Source organism: Psittacula echo, assembly GCF_963264785.1.
Source record: "Psittacula echo genome assembly, chromosome: 4".
Classification (NCBI taxonomy): domain Eukaryota; kingdom Metazoa; phylum Chordata; class Aves; order Psittaciformes; family Psittacidae; genus Psittacula; species Psittacula echo.
In genome coordinates, this window is record NC_137738.1 from 85197879 (window position 1) to 85217259 (window position 19381).

Here is a 19381-nt window from a genome sequence, read left to right on the forward strand (position 1 = left end):
TTAATTTCAATTAAGCTACTTTCTGAATGGTTGCTGTCAAGTTCTGACTGCCATGTGGGTCACTGACATGTAAAAGCTGAGCAACTGATTCACAGAAAGGTGAAACTGTTATCTTTAAGTGACATATACAGTGTGAGGTTTTCCCTATTAAGGTTTCTAGGCGATCTTTGCAATCTAGTTCATGATAGTAACATCTGAGAGGGAAAAAAAGAATCCATTATGTTCTCCTGGATTCATTGTCATATTGAGTCTCTGAATGGTACTTTGATGGACATGTTTAACCTTTACATATGATAGCTTTGGTCAGCTAGAACTGTCATAATCCAAAAATTAAACTATTCTGATTACTGTTAGGAGCCTTCAAAGGATAATTCAACTCAGGTCCAGACTAGAAGCAGTAAAGTATGTGCAGATGAAATTGTGCTGCTACCGCAATATAGTTAAATCACAGCTTTAGAAAAACACATAAATAATGTAGTTTAATGCTTGATCTTGACAATCCTGTGAACTGTTACATGTAATATTGTACATGGTCATTCTCAAGTCACTCATCTTTTACTGTTTTTTAGGAGGTTGTGGTAAAATGCATACCAGTTTCAAAATGCAAAGTCCCATTTTTTCCTGGGGTTCTTGACAGATGGAGTGAAAACCATCATATTGCAGGAGACCTTCTTTATGCAAATAGATCACCTCCTTCGACCTGCTGGTCACGCTCCTCTTGATGCAGCCCAGGATACGGTTGGCTTTCTGGGCTGCGAGCACACACTGCCAGCTCATGTTCATTTTTTCTCATCGACCAACACCCCCAAGTCCTTCTCTGCAGGGCTGCTCTGAATCTCTTCTCTGCCCAACCTGTAGCTGTGCCTGGGATTGCTCCGACCCGGGTGTAGGACCTTGCACTTGGCTTGGTTTTCTCATAAAAGGATGTTGTAAATGAAAGCATTATCTCTTAATTTTTTATCTCTGTGTTTTTTTGCCTTTTCAAAATCTTACTATATAATTTGGGTAATAAATTAAGTGTAATCGTGATCATTCAAATGCCAGTGTGACTGTTTGAGTAATGAATTAAGGGTGTGCATTAAATAACTGAACTTACATGATATAATGGGGCTTAAATAGCATTGATATATTGATATAATGCTTTACAGCACTCTGAGGATGTCCATGTATTGAGTAATTAATCCTCTCAACATGCAGGTTAGTGAGGTTAGTATGGTTATGTTTATTCTGCAGATGGGTAGAATAAGAAAAGATAGAAGCATAGAGTGAAAGAATTTGTCCATGAAATACGTGGTTAATAAAATGATACCTGAATTACACGTGAGCTTTTCAGACCACCACTTCTTTGCTAAACACTTTTATCTTTTGAGCTCTGTTCATGACATATTTCAGCTTCCTGCACTTATTTGTTCTGCTGTAGAGGAAATTAAAGAATTTTAATTTGTGGTACCTCAATGAAAGGAATTGCATGCTATTAATAACTTTCAGATGAGATAGAGAACAAAAACAATTGCACTTTCCTCCTCTCCAGCACACTGTTTTGTTTTTTCCTTGGTGAAGGAGTATATTCAAACTGATAAATAGTTAAGACAACCTCTTCCAAATAACTGATGCTTACAGATGGTAGCAACTTTCTGCAATAAAAAAGAAAATAAGTATGTCCATTCATATCAGCCCAAGGTTACCTGCTTAGTCATTGTTTCCTTCCTGTTTTCTGTTTCTGTTAGCAAGGATTGACTTAATTTATTTTGCAGAACCCGAGTACGCTGAAAATATGCAGAAAAAACAAACTTCCTAAATATACCTTAGACTTTAATTTACTGTTGAAAAGCAGTTAATTATTGGATTCTTTTAAATTGCTATTCTATGAACTAAAATGAAAACTGTACATAAAGTGCCTTCTACTGCCTGAATCCATAATGATGTTGTATAAATGTTTTTGCAGTATTTAAAAAAGGAATTAAATAAAAGCTTCTTTTACTTCGGCCAGAGTTTTGGGAGAAACAGCAGGATTTACAGGATACTTTGTTTGAAAATAGATCTGTAAAGAACTTAAATGACATGCTCTTAAACCAAGAACTGAGTTCCAGAATCAGCTTTGAAAGTAAAGATGTCTGTTATCAACTGAAATCTGTTGTGAAAGTACATTCCATAGCCTAATTTTGCCATATTTGTGTAAGGAATACTGTTTTTAAAATTAATAATTATAAAAGCAATTATTAATTGCATTTCCTTTTTTCTTTTGACAGTATTACCTAGTCATACTTGTGGCAACCCAGGAGAAATACCTAAAGGAGTACTTCATGGAACAAGATTCAACATTGGAGATAAAATCCGATATAGCTGTATCTCTGGTTACATATTAGAAGGCCATGCCATGTTGACATGTATTGTGAGTCCTGGAAATGGTGCATCATGGGATTTTCCAGTTCCTTTTTGCAGAGGTAAAATGAAGACATGAAGTATCTTTAAAATATTAAGACAATATTAAATCAGCAGATTAAATATATTGATGGGGTTTTGGTAGGTTTTTGTTGTTGTGGTTGGGTTTTTTTTACTTTCTAAATGTAAATGGGAATGGTTTTCTTAAACAGTTTCACCCCATTTTCCTAGAGATCTGAGGTGAACATGACTGGATACACACTTGCTAGGATCCTAGGGATTTTTGAAAACGATAAATTAAAAATTATCTTTTTTCCAGTCATTGGGAATCACTCTTGACTGTCACAACCTTTCAAAGATGATACAGAGCAGCCTCACACTGTGGCACACCAAGAGCCTTTACTTGCATACCGTTAAGTATCACGAACATGCACATATCCTTATTGCTTCTGTAGTTCCTTGTATTGTTTCTCCTGTGCTGTAGCTGATACTTTTCTCCCCAAAAGTTCTCCATTATATTAAGAACTTGGAGACCTGAGGACACAACTTTTGCTAATGAGGAGAGAAGCAAAGGGAACGTGGAGTACTCTGCCTTTCCGATGTCTTCGTCACAAGGTCAGGGGTAGTTGTCTTCTGTAGCAATCTCTGTAGGTTTCTTGTGACTGAAGGGTCTTATAGTGTAATTCCTCACAGCAAAGAAATATTTTATAAATTTGTGTATTCCAAAATAAATACAAAAATTAATAATAATAATAATAATAATAATAATAAAAACCAGCAGCAATTTGGGTCATGTCTGTTTTTTGGATTTGATTTCAGTCAGTATGCTACAAAGATTTCTTTTACTAGTGCTTTGAAACAGGAAGAAAACAAAAATTTTCTGTCTTTCAGTTCTCTGACCTTAGATGGGTTTTTCATACTTCTAATAAGTGGTAGTAATAATGTTTCAGAAAAATAAACACATGGTGCCATCAACAACTACTAAATATTTGTTCTGTTTCTGATGATACACCCATTTTGGCAGTGTACGCTGCATACAAATGTCTATTAACAGGACTGAAATTTTGTTCATAATTTGTAACTCAGAATTTAATCTGTTAAAACTCAATTTAACCTATTAAAACTCAAGCAGGGGCCTAAGCCTTGTGTAGAACTTAAATGAAATCCAAAGAATTCTGTGTACTTTCCATGAAGAAATGAGAACCACAACAGCAGATTTATGTAACAGTTAATGATTTATGTGATCTGAGCCATTCCCACAGTGAATATTTAAGGGTTCATGTGGAATGTAGATTTGGCTAGGTATTTTAAATATTCCTTATTTTGTTTCATTTTATCAGTCTGGAACACATGCCATGAGGTAGCCCTTTCCATTCACTATATCTTCAAGCAACAAAGGTTCCCTTATTGTTTCTGTAAGAATCTTGGTCTTTCCCATGAAAGCACCTTTTGTTACAGTTTTGTTTCTCGATGGTATTATTCTTTTTTGTCATCATGAACTAATTTCATGGTATCCATGCAAGGTAATACAGCAAAGTTAAATAGAGATACGTGGTTTATATATAAAAAAATCATAATCTGTTCTTTGTGCTATGTTTCCTTAGTTTTGATGATGCTGGCAAATTACTATTTTCTGCAATTTTGTTACTTAGTATTTTCAGAAGCATTAAAAAGCTGGTTTCCAGTAATTTATACATTGTCTAACTGTACAAATGTCATTTCTGCTAGAAAAAATCCTAGTGAATTACTAAGCCTCCAGGAAGATGTGACTCAATCTGCTGTTTTGTTTCTCTGACTGCTATTCAGTTTCAGAAGTTCTCTCTTTAAAACACAGCCATGCGGAGGGTGCTGGAGCTGAACTGTACCACAAATTCATTGATGGCTTAGAACGAAATCTGAACAGAAATAAAGGTGCAGTCAATGGCATTTTTAGAAGGTTTAGGTAATTTGACTGTCAAGACATTGAGACATTGGCTTCATCTTTTTATTTTTATTTTCTGTTTTCTTTTAATGATTTTTGCTGTGTGAAAATATGGCAACTTCCAAACTGAAAAAGGTAGAAAACAGTCCCCAAAAGCAGAAAGCAGCCTCTAAAGAAAAGTTCAAAGGCAAATTCTGTAAAGATGAAGTAATTATTAAAACCTAGTCCTGTTTTTCCAAATGGTAAGTAAGAGCAGCCGTGGACTGTTCTGCTGTTAGAAGCTGCTGTGTGGTGACTGCAAAACCACATATATGGCTTACAAGAATTGACAGGGAGAATCAGTGGCCCACCTATATTCTGTTCTGGTGTTTGTCCTGAGAATAAGAAAGGTCTTTCTTTTCTCATTCTTGGCTACCTTAATAGTGTAACCCAAAACATTTGCCTTCTTTATTTTGAGGTTGAAATACTGTGCAGTACAAGTCTCAAACATTTTGCGAGTTAATTTCATTCACTGCAGTAACTCCACTAGTAGCTGATTTACGTTATGTGACTACTTCTAAACGAACTTTGTATAATTAGATTCTCAATCCTCAGTAATTTTGAGAATCCCTAGTTGATTATAGTTGCATGAGTCTAGATTTTTATGAAGCTAACACTAGCAATACAAATTGGATTAGTGATGCTACAATGGTAAGCTATTCCTTATAGTGAAAATAACTGTGAGAGGAAGAACTTGTAATATGTTATCAGTACAAAGATACTCAATTATTGGAGAGAAAATAAAGAATAAATAAAGAAGACAAACCAGAAAAAGAGATTATATGTCAGAAAGGTCCAAAAGGTCAAGTAATAATTATTCAATCCCGGATTTAAAAAAATATTATTTAAGAAATACTTTGGTGAATAATAGATACTGAAGAAAGTTTCTTACAATAGATAGAGGGAGAAGGGAACTAACTACAGAGATTCAGAGCTGATATTTCTAAAACATCTAGCAAAGAGAAGTTGACATTTTTGGTGTTTTCTTTACTTTCTGAGGTAGCAAGTAATTCTCTGATCAAATTTCTTCTCAGCCTCTGCGGTTCAGACAAATACAATTTTGTAAGTTTTTATAAGTTTAAGGGGGATAAAAAGATGTCTTGATCCCATCATTTATCCATGTTTATAAACAAATTTAGAAAAAAGAGAGGTAAAGAAAAAGAATATGTCCTAATAATTCTGCTTATTGATATTGCATTACATGATAAAGTGAGAATATTTTCCCAAATCTGATTTTTAGAGTGCCTTAGCAGTTTCCTGCCTGAGCAATTCTGTTCCTTTTCAGAATAATCTGAATTGCTACAATACTGATATTGAGATGAAATTTGAATGAAACTCATTGTGACTTGTCAAGTAAGAAGTCAGAGAAGTGTTTCAGGAAAAGCAGATAGGTTATACTGTATAAATTCTTACACAGTTGTGCAGGACTGACTAGATCTGATGCAACAGAGATACGGATGCAGCTACATTCATTCTGTTTTTTTCTGTATATGTGCTTGTGTGTAAGTTTATATATATTTACACATACATATATTTATATATTCTTGTTCTGACGTGTGAGTATTGGTAGACCTGACAGAAAAATTAAAAGGTGCCAGATCAGAGTGGATCTGTGCCATAAATTGCCTGGAAAACAGGACCAAGAAGTGTAAAATTTGATGAGCAGCACAATGAAAACATAGTGAAGGTATTCAAAATGATAAAGTCAAAGAATGAAAGAGAGGACTTCAGTCTGACCGTTAGGAGCATAAGCAGACAACATCAGATTTTCTAAAAATGGAAAAAGAAACCCAGGGTGGTCATAAAAAGATGAAGGATGTCACAACTGCATGTGAACTTCTGGTAATAACTGGATTAACTTTCCTAATTATTGTGTGAAATCTGCAAGAGTCCTTAATTTACCCTGAGAGAATTCAGCCTTTTCTCTTTTTCATTCAAAATCAGAGCTTTACTATTAATTTGTTATCAACTGTTATTTTAAGGGATCATTATCAACACTAAAATATATATTCTCAAGTGAAGTATTATCATATCATTGGAAAACATTTTAGGATACTTAATTGGAAAAAGAAGAGAGTCTTTAGAAGATATCCAGAAGACTGATCTTTTATTTCTGTGGGAGAAAGAGTATGAGATTGCAGACTGTTGGTTAGTTTCTGAACCTCTTAGTCTAGCTCTCCTCCCTTAAAGTTTTTTGCATTAGAAAGGTGACCGCATTGGGGTTGTGATTTTAAGTTTGCTAAAGGATGTACTATCAGTTAATAACTGAACTTTTCTGCCAGATTAGGAAATAGTTTGTCCACCACTGTTTCTGTCTTATTTGAAATTTACAACATTTTTGACTAATAGATCAGATTTCCTCTCCAGATTCGATGGTGGGAGAAGAGGTCTTTCTAGTATAGCAAACTGATATGATAGAATAAATAAAATTTTAAAAGGCTGCTAAGGTAAGCACAGCATTTTCAAAGAAAAAAGATGGGCCAATCTCAAGCCCCAGGAAGTACAAGGCTGCTCCACTTATTCCAGGACAGTCAGGGACAATAACTACGGACAAACCCACTGCGGTCACTGAAATGTCAATGCTGATATGCTCAAAGCGGTGCTGCAGTTGCAGTGAGTGCCCACAGGTGCGTAAGCAAATTGCAGCAATTTCTGTGTTTCTATTTTGTACATACTATTAACTTGAAGTGAGAAATCTGACTTTTTAATATATGTGAAATAGACACTATTTTCATAAACCACAATTATTTCTGAAATTTTAACAAAATAATCCCATTCTACTTAGAGAGCAATCCAAATTATTTTGAAGTGTCCTTTGAAAACCCTGGAGAGAGAAAGAAATTTCATCTTAGATGCATGGTCTAATGAGTATTTAATTTATGTGAAGTTGATCAACAGCAAGGAAAGAAATTGAGAAGGGGAGGCACACTGATTAGAGCACTTATCTGGGATGCAGTACATCTGGATTCAGGTGATGATAGAAAAAAAAAAAACCCTTCTTACAAGTTTCCATTTTTTAAAACACAGAAAAGAAGCACAGGTGTTAACTTTTACCTTTTCAAAGTAAAGCCTATAAAAACCTAAAATATTAAAGATGATTAGCAAGTAGAGGTGAATATTTTGATGATTAAAGACCTTGCTGCCAGTTGGAACTTGATTAGATCAATGACTTATCTGATGAATGTGTAATGCTACACCATTGTAACTCTTAGCAATGTTTTTGGTCTTTATGAATCTGGCAGTTTAGCAGCTTGACAGTTGGCATTGATAAACTAAAATTTATTTTTAAACTTGGAATTGATATACTATGGCTTGTTTTTAGGTTTTTGTCAGTAAGACATTTTAAAATGATAATTTTGAGAGTCTTATGTTAAAAAGACACTTAACTAACTCTTCATATTGATAGTTTGCAAAATATGTATCTATGAAAGTAATCATTCATGATTCTTTCATTGATGTGTTTTCTGTACTGAAGAATTTTATTAAATGAGGTACAATTATCTACTTTTTCACAAACGAAATGTAGAAAAATGCCATTTAATAAAGAATTGAATAAATCATAGAATCATAGAATATCTCAAGTTGGAAGACACCCATAAGGATCATTTAGTCCAGTTCCCTGGTCCTCACAGCACTGCCTGAAACTAAACCATATGACAGAGAGTGTCCAGACACTCCTTGAACTCTGACAGGCTTGGTGTCATGACCACTTCCTTGGGAAGCCTGTTCCAGTGATCAGTCATCCTCTCGATGAAGAACCTTTTCCTCATGTACAAATCAGATTTCCCCTGAGGAAGCTTCATTAAATTTCCTCATGTCCTGTCAGTGGTCACCAGAGAGGAAATCACCACCTCCCTGTCCGCTGCTCTCCTTGAGGAAGATGTAGAGTGCAGTTAGCTCACCCCTCAGCCTTCTCTTCTCCAAGCTGAACAGCCAGGTCACCTCTGCCACTCCTCCTAAGTCTTACCCTCGAGACCTTTCACCATCTTGGTCACTTCCTCAGAACATGCTGTCATAGTTTGGTGTCCTTCTTATATTGAGGCACCCAAAACTGCACACAGTACTTGAAATGGGGCCACACCAGTGCACTGTAGAGTGGAACAGTCACTTCCCATGCCCAGCCAGTGATGCTGTGCTTGATGCACCCCAGAACACGGGTGGCCCTTTTGACTGCCAGGGCACATTGTTGACTTATATTCACCTTGCCGTCAACCCAGACCCCCTCCCGTATGAAGATATGCTGAGAAAGTTGGGGCTGTTCAGCCTGGAGAAGAGAAGATTGCATGGAGACCTCATAGCAGCCTTCCAGTATCTGAAGGGGGGCTATAAGAACGCTGGGGAGGGACTCTTCATTAGGGACTGTAGTGATAGGACAAGGGGTAACGGGTTCAAACTTAAACAAGAGAAGTTTAGATTGGATATAAGGAGGAAGTTCTTTACTGTAAAGGGTGGTGAGGCACTGGAATGGGTTGCCCAGGGAAGTTGTGAATGCTCCATCTGTGGTGGTGTTCAAGGCCGGGCTAGACACAGCCTTGGGTGGCATGGTTTAGTGTGAGGTGTCCCTGCCCATGGCAGGGGGGTTGGAACTGGATGATCTTAAGGTTCTTTCCAACCCTGACTATTCTATGATTCTATGATTCTGTCTCTCTCCCTGGGTTGCTCTCCAGCCTCAATGAATAAAGAACTGTTTCTGTAGTATTTTCAATAAGGCATTCTAAATAATGCATGACCATGGCTCATTTGGGACCCTCTAAAGCTGCATTTTTCTTTAATTGATACAATTTACAAAATGACTCAAAATGACAATATGTCATTTGATGACAATATATAAGATACCACTCAAGTTTCTAATTGCATCTATTCTGTTGCTAGTGATGAAAGAGGTAAGGAAATGGCTACAAATGACATAACAGGACCAAAACTTTATTACTATGAATTTTGTACTTTAAGTCACAGCTGTGTTTTATGTAAGTTATTTTACAGTAGTAATGTAGCAAAATGATATTTCAAATAAGGAGGTTTCAGTAAAAACTAAACTTGAATAGCCAATTCTGATAATTTCAAGTCAGATTCTAAATTGATTTTGAAAGACTAGATCAGTTTTAAATGTTTGTTCTTTGTCATTATGCAACAAAAAAAAAAGACTTTCATACACATTTTATTAGTTTTTGTATAATAAAGGCACATAGAATACAGAACATTGCACTCTGGAAAGCATTTGTGTGGCAAGAAGAGGAAAGTCTAGTAAAAATGTTTGAATGTTCAAAACATTCTATCAGAAAATGATAGAATGTTCAAAATACACCAGTTTAGATGAGGAAGATTTTTAAGATACTGTTCCTGTTGTTACCCCATCCTTGGATATCTGCTTAGCAGAGTTTGCACCTCACTTGAAGCAAGATCTCATTTATGCAAGACACAGCTTACCAAAATTGTCATATTGATATTTTTGGTGAAATTACTCCTCCTAGTTTGAAGAAAACGTAAGATTTTTCATTGACTGCCATTGTTCCTTAGTGATCCTTTTTATTTTTACATATATTAACTTGATGGATAGGTTTATGTGTTTTATTTAAGATACAAATCTATACAATGTATGTGTTTTTTGTCAAGTGGTGCTAGGCATATAGATTCTCATGTATACTTTATTGAAGATGCATTTTCTCTAAATTCCAAGGACTTAATTCCTGACTACTGAGAGATCCAAATGTTTGCAGCTTTATACTTCGAGTAGTCATTTATGCTGATACAAACAGCAGTTTGTGCAATTGCTTACAACTTGAAAATAACCATGAGTGTTTGGAATTAATTACTTGCACTTTTTGAAATGCAATTTGTAAATCACTTAGAATTTGAATTCATGAAGCCTGAGGCACTATCTGTTACCAAATTACTCTAAGCACAGTGAGTGATACATTAAGATTCCCAGGTACTGTTCTAGCTCTCTCAACGATGTGACATAGGGCCATGGCCAAGAAAGGTGATCGGTCCAATGAGGCCAACTAGCTCTGGGGACAGCTGGTGAAACTCAGTGTATGTCCAGACCATTTGTCTTGTCCCCTCTAAGTAGTATGGCTACATCCTTTCTGCCTGTGCTTACTCTTAGGCAATTTATTACATTTTAGCATTCAACAGTCTGGTTGCCTTAGCCTATGTGACAACTATGATGAAGGAGGTCCCTAAACCTCCTGGAGCATAGGAAATATGTTAGAGGAAAGATTATTCTGTGCAGCTGCTTGTACCATGGTCTTTCCTTAAGACATCCACATCTGTCAGAGAAAAAATACTGAGTCTCTGGTCTGAGTTTGTTTCTGGGGTCTTAGCTGACTAATGTTCCCTTTCCATTTCTGAGCTAACTTAGTTTCTTGCAAACCTCTTCAAAATGTTTCTATGAATAGATTAAAAAGCTATGCATTCCTCTGGGCAGATATCTGTAGTAGCCTGAGTTCCTTTGGCTTTCATTGGTAATGCACTGCATATAAATTTAGATTTTGCATGTGATTGCCAGAAATAATCAACTACATAAGCCTTCCTTGTCAGCTGTGAAATTCAGAGCTTTAGAGCTCAAAGCTTATTCAAGGGCTGTGCAGCAGAAACACTTAGTAGCATTGTAATTACCACTAGCATGTTACTTAATGTCAGTATAAACACAGTGGGAGATGCTGTCATTGAGAATGTTGTCATAACAAAATATAACAGCAAGTGGCTAGTACCAAAGAGTTATGGCTGACTTAGGATTTTGCACATCCTGCTGGTTACCCTGGGTGGGAAAAGCCTGCTTGCTGGCTTTCAAGAATACAGGCAAAACCTGTATGCCATATTACATGGAACTCATACTCTCACATTTTGATTCTTTAAAATAAAAAAAAAACCAAACCAAGCCAAATCCCACTGTTATGGCAAATGTGCAAAAAGTAGAAAATCCCCTTGTCCCCTTCCCTCCCCTGCTCCCAAAAGAGACAGTGGAAAACTCCAGGTTTTGGTGGTTCATTCAAGCTCTGATACTGATGATGGCACGAGTGGAAATCGGTAACTCAGTATTAGTTTCTGTACTGAAGTATTGGCACAGAATGTATGAAGTTTATTTGGTTTTCATTGCTGGTTTAGATGATGATCTGAACTGCTTGAAGATTACACAGTTCTGGGTTTGGGGTTTTTTTAAAAGGAAAAAAAAGGTCATTCAAGATGTTACTGGATAACAAATCTTTATTCTCCTTTCTGATTTGTTACAGATTTAGAATAGTTTTTAAATTACTGTAATCTTTGCATGTAGTATGCACCAGGAATTTTAACTCTGAACTTCAGCTTTATCCATGAGTTCTTTAAGTTTCACTTCCTTTCCCGTTTCATCCCTCAAAGGCACAATGGCCCTCTTAATATGCACTGTATAAAAAGCCAGGGACTGAGGGAGAAATGATCACAGAAGTGGCCTGATTTCAAGAACAAAAGGAAATCTTTTAGGCGTGTAGATCTATTTCACTCCTAAATTTCCTTAGTTTAAAAAAGAACATGTAAATATCAAGGTCCAGAAAGTAAGATACTAAATTTATTGGAAAGACCTGCCCTCCTCTAAGAAATACGTGTGCTAAGAAATCATGAAACTAAATAAGGCTTTGATAGCCAAGGTTATGTTACATTTCTTTAGTAAGTAAAAATTTACTTTTCACATAGAAAAGTAAAGGTGACTACCTGTTTGAATCTCTTCAGCAGCTTTCTCCTCTTTTTAATCAAATTAATGGGCCATACAATACTTAAATGCTAAAGAAATTATTCTGTTGCTTCTTTTTATTTCAGTCCCTTATTAGCTACTTTTCCTCTTTTAATAGTCTTCTTTTTTTGAATGTCCAGCACAGTATTCATCTTCTTTTGATTCAAAAGAATCCTTTTTGCTTCAAATCTTCCTTTAAAACTCACTTTCACTGACACACTTTCAGCTGTGACTGAGAAGAGCAGCTTTACTCCTACCTCTCTCTGTTGCGTTAATTAACTATTCAGCTATTATCCTAATTAGACTGTAAGTTTCTTGTGTCGTGGACCTTGCCAAGGTATTTAATTTTAAATCTCCACATGCACTTACAGTATGCAAATAATACCTAATGATAACAGCAGTAAGTAAAGATGGGTAAGAAATACAAAAATGAAATGCTTCTGATCATTCACCTATGCAGAAATATTTTTAATTACTATTGCTGTAGCTTTCATACCCACATTACAACACACCGATAGCCACTTGGCAAATCTTTGATTCTTTATGCCAATCAGTTGTATAGATGAGACTTTTTTTTTAATTACATGTTTTAATACCCAATGCTAATAATAATCAGCATATCTTTAAAGCTTTCAATGAAGTCTTATGGGGCAAGGAAGAGTACAAGAAGTCTGCTATGTCTGGCAACAAGCAACATATTAAGCAATATTCCAGGCTTAGCATGAAATTCGTGTGCTCTGTATTTATTTTTTTAAAATTGGTTAATGACCATTTAAAAATATATATTAGCTGATGATATGTGAAATTTGGAAGGTCCTTCTGGCAACCAGACCTTCTGAATTTATTTGCTATCTGCAAACGTCCTAATTCAGAACAAAATACTTGAGAATGGCTAGTATGATGTTATTAGTGCTTCCTAGTTTAGAATATTTTTTCAGCAGATTTTATAGTTACAAGAAATGAGAGAAATCTTTATAAAAGGTGATATTTTTAAACTTATATCACGGAGAGACTAACTGTGTTTCTGTGATTCTGTGCCAAGTTCTTCCTTAGATGACTTCTGTGCATACTTTCACAGAGCCAAAGTGCTCATACTAGGTGTCTCTGCTAATCTTATCCTGCTTTGTCCTGGCACTAAAGTATCACCAGCAATTTAGAAAAGGAAAAAGTCCAAGCCAAGAATTTCTTCAGCTTAAAGGCCGAAAACTGTTCTATTCCATTCATCTGGATAATATTTTGTTTTGTGGATATTCTACACACAGAGGGGATGATCTGGGTTTACGATGGCAGAAATACTTGTTTAAACTGCAGCTGTAGTAATAATTGATATTCTGTTCATCAGCTGAAGGAGCTTGTGGAGGGACACTGCGTGGGACAAGTGGAACTATTTCAAGTCCTCACTTCCCGTCTGAGTATGAAAATAATGCTGATTGCACCTGGACCATATTGGCTGAACCAGGAGATACAATTGCCTTGGTCTTTACTGACTTCCAGTTAGAGGAAGGATATGACTTCTTAGAGATCAGTGGAACAGAAGCACCATCAATATGGTAAGTCAGAGATCTTGTGAAGATCTTTGTTCTGTTTTTCATTTTTTGGTGAGTATTTTGAAAATATTAAAGGGTGTTTAAGATATTTTCTACCTGCTAGCAATAACCATTTTGTTATGTATTTTCATTTGGATGCTTTTACCCTTCAGAACTGGAAAAAATCACAGTAGTTTGCTTCTGCTTCTTTCCAAATCGTGATCCTTCTTATTTTCCACCATCTTCAAGAGTTATATTTCTAAGTTATCTTAGCAGTGAACATTTATTGATGTTACATATTTGAATTTGTTATGAGAACATTTTCTGTTGTTGTGTCTTGAATGACTTATCGGGGTGTTGTACTCCAACAGTGAAAGTAGTGAGCAAAATTCAGCCTCACAGTAAAACAGGAATATATAGAGAGCAGATAGATGCCATCTTATTCTAAACAGGCTGTATTTCAGTCTTACTAAATGTACTCGTGTGCAAGTATTATTATCTTATGTTGGCTGATTAAAACTGTTAGAATTGTTTGCTTAGCAGTATTAGGGCTTAGTAATTATAATACTAATTCTACGTTCTCTGTTCTAAGTAAAAAAAAAATGATAGTTCTGTCTATGGGAATGGATTAAGTTGCAGAATGGCTTCATTGCATGCTGCCTATGCAGGTTTTTCTTTTGCTTGACATACATTGCTATAAAGTGTAGCCTAAAAAAAAATACAGATCTGTTACTCACAGCTGACTGATGGTTATTATCTTCAGAATGCCTTTCTGCAGATCTAAAGCAATCTCACTAATATTTTAATGTCGTAGCAGGCTAGGCAGTACAGTGTATTAATAACTGTGAAGTTCCAGGTAGCATCTGATTTGCTGAAAAATTTTATATCAAATAAAAATGTGTGTCAGCCATGCTTGGCAAATATGTGAAAACTTGGTTTTGAAGATACTTCTGGATCTATATAACAAGTTTACTCTTGTCAGGGTCCAATTCTCTTAACATTCCACATGACCAAAAGTTGTGTAATGGCAGTCAGTGAAGCAGCTTCGTGTCAAAGTAAGCGCTCATGTCTTAGTGTCTCAAGTGCAATGTGCAAGTACCCCCTTTGCTTCATTCTCATGCGCAGGCATGCACAGCAGTCATCAGTGTCAATGTTTTCTTATTAAGGGTTCTAAGGACCAGAAGCTGAAATCTTGGAAGGGGAAGAGCTAATGGGGTATTGCTGCACAACATAAAAATCTGTCCATTTAGTTTTGTTTTTGAGGCTCTAGTAGACACCTAACACATTTGGAATTTTTCAAGAAATTAATCTGTTAATGAACTTGAACATGCAAATACAGGAATAAATTTACAGATAATCACATAGACATATCTGTTCCGGTAATAGATGATGTAGACAAATATAAGTAGAAAGTAATGGAACCATAATCTTAATTGATCTCATTATGTTGATCAGTGTTACGTTGGAAATCAGAGAAATTATAAGAGTTTAATTCTCCTAGAATTCTGCCGAAACATTTTTCTTATTTTTCCTGAGATTTGTTTTTCTGTTGGAGGTTGTTTTTTTTTTAAACAATGCTAAACTCTAATCGTAGACTCATAGAATGGTTTGTGTTGGAAGGAACCTTAAAAATCATATAGTTCCCACCCCCATGCATAAGCAGAGACACCTTCCACTAGACCAGGTTGCTCAACGCCCCATCCAGCCTGGCCTTGAACACTTCTAGGATGAAGTATCCACAGCTTTCCTGGGCAACCTCTCTGATCACTAACAGCTAAGGATTTATTACATGTCCCTATGATAATAGAATTGTTAAATCATAGAAGAGTTTGGATTGCAGCAGACCTTTAAAGGTCATCTAGTATAGCCCTCTTTCAATGAGCAGGGGCACGGTCAACTAGATCAGATTGCTCAGAGTCCCATCCAGCCTGACCTTGAATGTTTCCATGGGTGGGTCACCTACCATCTACCGTCTGGGCAACCTGGCTCTATTGCCTCACCACCCTCGTAGTAAAAAAAGTTCTGTCTTATATCTAGCCTAAATCTACCCTCTGTTAGTTTAAAACCATCACCCCTTGTCCTGTTGCAGCAGGCTCTGCTAAAATGTTTGTCCCCATCTTTCTTATAAGCCCTTTTTAAGTACTGTAAGGCTGCAGTAAGATCTCCCTGGAGACCTCCAGGCTGAACAACCCCAGCTCTTTTCCATCCCTCTCATCATTTTTGTGGCCCTCCTCCAAACCTGCTCCAAGATGACCATATGTTTCCTTTGCTAAGGTCTCCAGAGCTGGATGCAGTACTCCAGGTGGGATCTTACCAGAGCAGAGAGGCAGAATCACCTACCTTGGTGTGCTGGTCATGCTTCTTTTGATACAGCCCAGGATACGGTTGACTTTTTGGGCTGTAAATGCACATTGCTGACTGATGTCCAATCTTTCATCCACCAGCATCCTGAAGTCCTTCTCTGTAGGACTGGTCTTAATCCCTTCATCCCCTGGCATGTGCTGATACTGGGGTTGCTCCAGCCCAGGTGCAGGACCTTGCATTTGGCCTGTTGAACATTGTGAGGTTCACATGGGCCCACTTCAAGAGCTTGTCGCAATCCCTATGGATTGTATCCTGTCCCTCTGGCACATCAACTGAACCACGCAGCTTGTTGTCATCTGCAGGCTTTCTGAGGATGCATTTGATCCCACTGTCTGTGTCATTGCTGAAGATATTAAACAGTACAGGTATCACTGATACCAGTACAGGGTCAGATTAGGATTACTGATTAAAGTGTGGATAAGACATGGGAAGTTTTATAAGAAATGCTTAATGGATTATTGGATGATTTGGAATGAAGCTACACATTTAGCTAAATTTAAGCCAGAGCAGTTACCATAGTGACATTAGAGCCATGCTAAATGTAGTGCATGCTGTAATCTGCTAAAATCAGCTGTGTGTTGTGTGTTTAAATGTGAACTTGTTCCGTAGTTGAAATTAGTGGTCTAGAGGTGTATAATCCTAAAATGTGTCTTTTTGCACGTGTGTGTGTGTTTTGATGGCTTTTTTTTGTTTGTTTGTTTTTTTGTTTTTGTTTTTAATTACTCCTTTTTCTTTAGCATCATGTCAACAGCTTTATACACTAATTCTGTGTCAGAAGACACACATTCCATTAGCATGGTCTGGTAATTATGATTGTTTTTTCACTTAAAGGAGCATTTCCTGTAAAATAATTACATAATCCTAGTGAAGAGCACTGAAAGCCAGCTAAGCGAGAGCTGCAAAGCTGGAAAGAGAGTGAGAATAAAGAAAATAATTTCAGACTAATGATTCTTTAGTGATTGTAGTGTATGGTGCAGTAGGTCTGGATTACCCTTTCCAGACATTTCAGCAAGGTTAGAAGCAGTTCCAGCGTGATTACAGTAAATCTGGATGGACTCTTAAGTAAAGCAATGGAAGTGCTAGAACAAGTAAAACCTAATTGCTGAGGAAAAATCTTCTATCTGTAAAATATCTGTATGAGATATGTAATGATATTGATTCTAGTGTATGCCTTATGTTTATTACATAAAAATATTATTAACTATGTTATTTTACTTATATGCCTTACATGTTTCTAAAGCTTAAGATGCTCGATTAATTTCTATGTTGTATAACTGATTGTTGTTTTGTTTCCAATGCATTGAAAACCAAGAAGAGATTTGTTTACCTTTTCTTATTCTTAAAATATTATTTGACAATCATTCATGAAGTCCACTCTAATGGAATTAATTTATAAAATATTCAAGTGGCAGTACCTCAATATTTTATGTCCATGATACAGTAGAGTGTCAAAACTATTACAGATTTTTAAAGTCCTTTTTCCTAATTAAAAAGCAGTTATATAGCTCTGTATCTTGAATAGATGCGGAAATATATAGATGATCACATATTTAACCCTTCTTTGAATCAATATAAATATCAACAGGCTTAAAAAGATGAATGTGAATGCAAAATGAATGTGAAGCAGGTATAACAGGCTTTTTAATCTGTGGAGGAAGTAAAAGTATTATTAGTTGACTGTAGATAAAATAAATATTTTTTAATTTGAATAATTTTGATATTTGCTAAATATAAAATAAATTTAGTTAATTTGTTATTACCTAAAGGAGTTTTAGATTAAATACATGGGTTTTTTTGAGTTGGTGAGCTCTTGCTCACAATGCCAAGAGCAGTACTTCTGGAAGTGTAACAGAAAGATAACCTCTTTGCTATGTCTGGAGTCTGACTCCAAGTTCACCAAGTGGTGCATCCTTTGAGTCTGAAGGGCTCCTCTGTTGTTAATTATTATTACTAAAAAAAATAGAGGTTTTTTGCATAAAAATACAGCTTTTAAAATACTTCCAAACATGTCCCTTTAGACTTCACCTTAATATGGTACTGAAAATTAAATCGAAGTTGCATCTAGAGGTAGTGTTCATAAATATCTTAAAAGGACAGGCTTAATGAATATCGTTTTGAAGTAAATCAGGAATATATAACTTGAGGAAAGCATCCTTTTGAAAATTCCTTAATGAGTCTTTCCGAAGAGACTGAGGTTGCTTTTGGTTTTGGTTTATAATTTGCCCTGAGTATTTTATTATTAACAGGTTAGTTAAAGCTGGGGAATTCACATGGGTGTAGGTAGGCCTGACTCTGACTTTTCTATATAAATGTGGCTTTTCCATAATTGTTGCAAGATTAAAAACTTACTTGACAAAAGAAATATCTTAGACTATTACAGCATGCATGAAAGTTGATTATGATGCTAAGAATAATTCTGCACTAATTTTTTTAACTTGCAGTTTTAGTATTACACATATTTTGTTCTAAAATTTGTTTTCCTCTTTTTCCTTACAATACTAATTTGTCTTACTGTTCTTCTATTTAAACCTAAAATTATTATCCTTTGATTTTTTCTCAGTATTTGCCAATACAAGAGAATTACCTACAGTTTATACATTTTAGTCCAGATTAATTTCCTAATACTATTTAAAAATACTTTCACAATTATTCTGACTTCCTTATAAATCACCTCAATATCCTAGTGAAAGGCCATAAAACTTTATGTGGATGTGAGAGTGATTTGGAAGCAGCAATAATGAATTACTATAGTATTGGCATTCAATTTGGCATAAGTACCTGGAGTCATCCAAAACTCACTTCTTATTTCTGTGTTAATGAATAACTCTTATAACAGCTAGGTCATAATACTAATTTGTGTTTCATAGGTAAATGCACCAGTCCAAGCACTTAGATATAATTCAAAATAGTAGTAGTTTGACCTGCATGTTTTCTGTACTGTTTGTAGAGATCTGTCAATTTTACCACCCTTGTGTGAAAGGTCTGTAGCAAAGTGGTGAATGAGATTATGCAGTAGTCTAAATCACCTTTTAGATAGACACCTATGTCAGTAGGTCCATACATATGAGCTGAATATTTAGCTCAGAATTACATAATTATGCAGCTAAAGAGCACCATCTATTGGTTTACTGTGAAAAGATGCATTGCTTGTGGATGCGCCTTCAATACAGTTATACAACTGAAAGCAGCTCCTAACATACCTACCCTTGGCAAGATAAGACTTTATGTTCTTTTCCTTCTCTATCAGACAAGAAAGGATGTGCCATGGCCATGCAATAACAAGAAAGCAGGTAGATTCCAGCTTTTTCATTTGAGAATACAATCAGATTTTTATTAATTTATTTGTACTTAGTTACTTTTTTTAGCCTCATTAGAGACCTTCTGACAGTCAGCCTTCTTTTTTTGTCACCAGTGAAACCCTGCAAAGCTGTACATTTCTAT

General features: G+C 35.8%; 1 protein-coding gene across 1 annotated transcript in view; it reads left to right on the forward strand.

Annotated features, from left to right (window-relative positions):
* CSMD1 (CUB and Sushi multiple domains 1) overlaps positions 1-19381 on the forward strand; it is a gene marked incomplete at both ends in the record, with an annotated part of 1184444 nt that overhangs the window by 577478 nt on the left and 587585 nt on the right. The window contains 2 exons of the mRNA XM_080616376.1: positions 2250-2444; positions 13393-13600. Coding sequence (XP_080472502.1) covers positions 2250-2444; positions 13393-13600 — 403 coding nt within the window. The remainder of the gene's footprint in view (positions 1-2249; positions 2445-13392; positions 13601-19381) is intronic.